We start from the raw sequence: 5904 nt of genomic DNA on the forward strand, positions 1-5904 counted from the left end.
ACGTGGTTCATGCAGTTCTCAACTGTCTATCTGTTTGAATGGGAGTAAGCGGGAAAGACAGTGGAAGCAGCTGTATTATTTGCAGCAATATTCACAAAAAAACAACACATTATATGCGCTGTTGATTACATTTGTATTAAAATTTTGTCTGATGAGTGTTAAATAAACAGTGTTCATCAGTTTTGTGCTTAATTTGACTAGGAATAATCATTAACATTATTAACATTAACAGTATGTTAACATCATTAACACTAACAGTATGTATGCATGCATATGAAGAGTTTGGTTCCAAAATGAGATAACTCCTTTTTTACGTTTTTTTTAAATAATCATGTCAAAATTGTTTAAAAAAACATGTTTTTTATTATGTTATCATGTTTTTATTGTGTCAGTGAGCTGTTGTTTTTTTAGTTATTATGGCTTAAATAAAATTAAACCAACTACAGTTTGATTGATGTTAATTGGAATGCACAATCAAGTTCTCATTTTGGAACCAAATTCTTCATATGTTTCTCATGCTTCTATGATCAGTGCATCCCAATGTTGAATCAACATTTACTATTTATCATTTTGTAACTTTACGGGAAATTGACTCTTTTTTTCATTGTTTGTAGCATGTACTGTATGCCGGCTTCTACTAACACACAAATCTTTAATTGTCTGTTCATGTTTTTGCAGTACTAAATCTTAGGTTGAAAGTATTCAAAAAGGACTGATTTGGAAAAGCCATTAAACAATAACATGTGAAGGGATGCATATAGTATAGCATCTCAGTATTTTTTATACTAAATCTCACCACTATTTAATTTTAACACTGTCTTTTCTCCCTGCAGTCTCCCTCCACATCTTCTGAAATGTCTAGTGGCCCGGTGCCCCAGCCAGACATGGAGTGATGTCATTGACCTCATTATTTTAACATTTTTTAATTTATAGTTAATATTCTCTTTTTGTCTATCTACGTTCCTGTTCTTTAATGTACTGTACATTTTTTATATTCTTTAATCTATTTTTATTTTTACATATTTTATTTTAATATCTTACTAATTAGTTGGTTCTCATGTTTTGTTTGTTATTGTTTACACTAAACATATTGTTTAAAATGGCATTTACTTGCATTTACAAAATAAACCAATTTATTTTACACTTGACTGCTGAATTTGAAAAATGTTGTTTAAAAATTAAACTGAAAAAGCAATATTTTTATGATTTAAAACTAGCTTGGACATTAAATGTTTCTTTCCTTACATTTATATTAGTGTCCACTTAATGTAAATTGCATTATTAGCTTTCCATTTCACTATTTCTAGATTGTATTTTGTGAATGTTACACAGTTACTGAACAGTTACTATAAATTCCATTAAAACTCATTTAATTTATAAGCATTGAATAACATTGAGAGAACACGTTAAAACAAGAACATAAGGCTAAGAACAGTCCTAAAGCATAGAAAGAATGTATAGAAAACATTAGTATATGAAGAAATAAAATGTTACAATAACGTTTTGCTAAAGTTTGCATTACCCTACAAAAACGTTGGGTCAACGTTATAAAAACGTTTTGCAGAACGTTTTTCATTATCTTTGAAAAACATTAGGAAAACGTTTATATAACAAGAGAATTTAACGTTCTAATAACGTTTTGGATAACGTTCTTGTAACCAATAAAAAACGTTAATAGAACGTTTAAAAAACTGGACGTTTTGAACGTTCCTAGAACATTTAAAAATAACGTTTCTATAACTTAACGAGAACGTTATAAAAACGTTCTTATAACATAAAATTGTTAGCTGGGTAGGTGTTTGACGCTAGCGTCAACTTATGCACATTCAAGGACATTCACATTCATTTTATGTTTGAAAGTTCAGTGTTTGCATTCTGCCATTACCTCAAATTGTCTGTGACTGTCCGCCATCTTTCCAAGTTGTGCGAAGCAGCAGGGCACTCACTTAATCCTTGGTGTTTCGAGTCAGATCCGTGGGCGTGGCTTGTTGGTTTTGACTAAATCTTTGGTGTTTCAAGTCTTACGAAACCTTTACCCTAACCCACACCCTAACCTTACTGTAACCATCTAAACTACCTATGATTGTTAAAATTGACGAAAAAACACGTTTGGGTGATCACGTCTGACTCGAGACACCAAGGATTTAGTGAGTGCCAAGCAGCAGCACACAAGTGCTGCGATGTAGCTCCTCCTCGCTGGACATGTGCTCCTCCTCGTTGGACGTCTAGCGAGGAGGAGCTACGAATAAGCTCCACCAATTTGCTCTGCAGCGAGTAGCCTCTCAAAAAATCACGCGCCTACATACGTGGGGAGTTTCCTGTTTTGCTCGATGACGTTTAATGTCCTGGACAAGGGCTGTGGGTGCATGGCAAATGGCGTTTATGCACCCTTGAAGGGCACTTCAAGTATGGGACGCCTCACGAAAAGTCGTTCTAGATAGAGCGTAAATGACATTATTTTTCAATGCTCCATTCACCAAGCTTAATTATTTCGAATGGTCACATTATTAAACACAATTGTGCTATTCCATCTAGAGTTTACTCACCAAAAGCTGTGCAGTACGAAATAGGGCATAGCGATGTTGACCTCGGATTGGCACTCGCCCTACTTGGTCTCGCTTAGCCACTTTTTAGCAACCGTCTTTTTAAAGACACGTTAAGCTTTAAAAAAAATCATGAATGGGGTATTATGGCTGTATTTTATGACGTAGAATAAAGCGGTTAAAGTATCTTGAGTTTCTGTAAACGACACTTTTTTTAGACATTCATCAAAAACCCATTTGTGGCAATGACACTGGAGATGCTAGCAAAAAAATGCTAACACATTTCCGGGTTTTCGGACTTAAACTCAGAACTTTGTTCCAGTCCTTTGTTCCATTTACATTTCATCTTCGTAATATTGAAGCACTATGATTGTTGGGTATGTACGTCTTATCACCTAGGCTTCGGCTTTTTTCTTTGTTTGGTTTATAAAGCCTATGATTTGGTCTCATGTATTTATTTCTATGAAATGCTGTTTAGGGCGGTGGTCTCACTGATATTTATTTATCGTTAACTAATATTATCTGCGTAGCTTGCTAAGCATGAATGTCCAGACCTAACAATATAATTGTATTTGTAGTTATAATGATTATTCCCTGAGTTTTAGTGCTTTTAAGATCAACATTTGAGTTTTTAACTTTTCTCCATTCGTCGGCCTAGCCAAGTTGAAACTTTTTAATTTTATGAAAGTTTCGACTTGACGTAAGTAGTGTAAAAGAACAAAAATACCACTACGCTAACAGTTAAATGTAACGTTAGATTTACATATGTTTATATTGGGCATAAAGTGACGTGACGCGCTCTGTCTGTTCCTAAATATTTCACGTTGATTTTTACTTTGTTTATGAAACAAACCATTTTTAGAGACCGTTTTTCAATTTAGCCTGTTTTTTTCGTTACATAATATATACAAATACAGTATATGGTTTTGGTTTCAGTTTCTTTTTCAGTTCTTGCGCCCTCGTGTGGTCATAGAGGGTCTCCGTTTTTTTTAACGTTCACAAACTACACAGAAACGAGCCCACACGGCTCACATGTCTTTTATTGCTTAGCCTTACAGCATCGTTCACGATATCACTTTCGCATGATTATTCTAGTACTTCACAACCCTGTCGAGTCAACCCAGCACTGAACATTTGGGATGTCTCTCTTTTTGGACAAACCCACTTTAGGATTTGCAGTCATCTAGTCATCATATCTTTCCAAATACTGTAAAACGTAGCGTCTTAATAAAGTTTGAGCCAGTCTGTTTAAAGGCAAACTGTAGACAGGGGGTCTTCATGACAAATGGTGTCATGGAGACAGCATCTGTTCAAAAAGACATGGTCTTTTGCTTTTTGGGGCAACCTTACCACATTACCTAAGAGTAAAATATGTTTGGTCTTTTTTCTTTCTGCAGGTGCCTTGTTATCTACCTGTTTGCAGTGTTGCTTAACAAAGGTAAACAAATCAACAAACTAGGTGCTTTTGAAGGAGAATTGTGTATTTCTGCATTTTTAAACCTCTCTTTGTTTTCAGTGTCTATGGAGGTCTCAGTTACAGGCCATATTGGAGAGAATGCTGTCTTAGATTGTTCTTACAAAGCAGATAAAAATAAAGTACACGTAGTGAATTGGATGTACAATCACACCCACACTGTGTATGAGTTTAGTCCAGGCAGTTCACAAAGTAAACCAGACAATGAAAAGTTTGAATCTTTTCCTAAGGAGTATGCAGATGGAATATACTCTATCAAAATCAAGAAACTTAAACAAACTGATCAAGGCATGTACACCTGCATAATCACACCAGCAGATTATTATACGAACATACAGCTCATCGTTGAACCTAAATCTCCTCATCAAAGCTTCAAAGGTGGGTACAAACCGATCACATTAAAGTTCTTAATTAAAAAAAAATGATTTTTGAAATTGATTTTTTAAATAGACAAAAGAACTATAAAGAATGTATTAACTGTGGCTCATTTCGAAGGCTGCGTTTTAAACAATAAGGCAAGAAATAGTGTGACCTCTCTACACACCATCTTAATTTAAATTTTTTATTGTTTTACAGATACAACAGAAACAAACATTGAAGAAGGAAATAAAAAAACACAAAAACCATTGGAGCATGTTACAACAGTATGTGTTGTTGTTGCTGTTTTACTTTTTGTTGTGATTCTGCTCATTGTGTGCATAAAAAAAGGATATGTAGTTCACACTAGAAAAATGTATGCATCCTGTTGCCTTAGATCAGATTACTAAAACAAATTGAATCTCTAACTTTAACACTGTGTCTACACCAGACGCGGCACGACAATCCCATTAGAACAAGCCGTGTGTCGTGTTGCTCCACGCCGGTCGCGTCCGGTGTAGACACGGTGTAAGCAATTGATGTCAGAGTTTTTCACAGAATTAACTTAACTTTTCTAAGCTGTGATGAGTTAACCAACTGCTTTGGATCAGTTATCCTCAGGTCCAGATAGTTTTCACTGTGGTAGTTCATTAAAGCAATAAGCCCCTAGAAGCAGTTGGTTACAGTGCATTTTATAACAGCTAAGGGTGTTGTGGCACGACGTGAAGCTGAGTGCTTCGCGGGGCTTATTACTTTTATAAAACGATTATTCCATATGCGTAGCAAGGTTTCATAAAATAAAGTAAATAAAATGATATTTAGGCTATGTTATGCGGTCAGCTGTTATAAATTGGGGTATTTTATAACGGCTTAGAACTCGGCTCAGCCAATCAGAATCAAGGACCAGAACTGACCATTTTATAAACTGTATTAGGGATGAGCAAACTGTGGCCCGACTAGCACTTTCTACCGGCCCGCAAGGTAAAAATATCATTCTAAATCTATGTATTAAAAGTCGTAGAGGATTTTGGTTTGAAATGACTAAATTGATGCAATACAACCCAGAGCTTATATATGGTCTGTAGTACTGTATATTCCATATATTCAGTTTACTGCTGCCTGACAAGAATTAATCAAATGAGCACGGCAAAAAGAAGAGTGATGCTCAAAGTGATGCGATTAACAACGAATGAACAGCAAAATTCTTCAGCAGTATAGAACAGTATCGTTTTTTTTAAAGACTGCTTTCATCATTTTGTTTTCAATAGCCTACATTTTCATTGTGATGGATGTAATAATAATTATCTAGCAATCCATTTGACATGATTTGATAATGGTATTCATGGCTCACAATGGAAATGAAACAAGAAATGTTTCAAGTTTTTTTCAGACTGTATATTGCATCTGTTTTCCTAATTGTATGTATATTTAGTGATATGTGCAAGAGTAGAGATATGGGAAATTGTGTATTTAAGGTGTTTATATATATATATATATATATTAATATATGTATATATATTATTATAGTAT

General features: G+C 34.6%; 1 protein-coding gene across 2 annotated transcripts in view; it reads left to right on the forward strand.

Moving 5' to 3' along the window:
- Positions 1-2328: 2328 nt before the first annotated feature.
- LOC130550767 (V-set domain-containing T-cell activation inhibitor 1-like) overlaps positions 2329-5904 on the forward strand; it is a 7596-nt gene continuing 4020 nt past the window's right edge. Inside the window, exons 1-4 of one of the 2 annotated variants that reach the window (XM_057328271.1) lie at positions 2329-2920; positions 3941-3981; positions 4060-4395; positions 4594-4661. In XM_057328271.1, coding sequence (XP_057184254.1) covers positions 2910-2920; positions 3941-3981; positions 4060-4395; positions 4594-4661 — 456 coding nt within the window. In that variant the 5' untranslated portion in view covers positions 2329-2909. Of the gene's footprint in view, positions 2921-3940; positions 3982-4059; positions 4396-4593; positions 5851-5904 lie in introns of those variants that run through there. The other variant, XM_057328270.1, reaches the window with a different exon arrangement.

This window comes from Triplophysa rosa, unplaced genomic scaffold (genome assembly GCF_024868665.1).
Source record: "Triplophysa rosa unplaced genomic scaffold, Trosa_1v2 scaffold424, whole genome shotgun sequence".
Lineage (NCBI taxonomy): Eukaryota > Metazoa > Chordata > Actinopteri > Cypriniformes > Nemacheilidae > Triplophysa > Triplophysa rosa.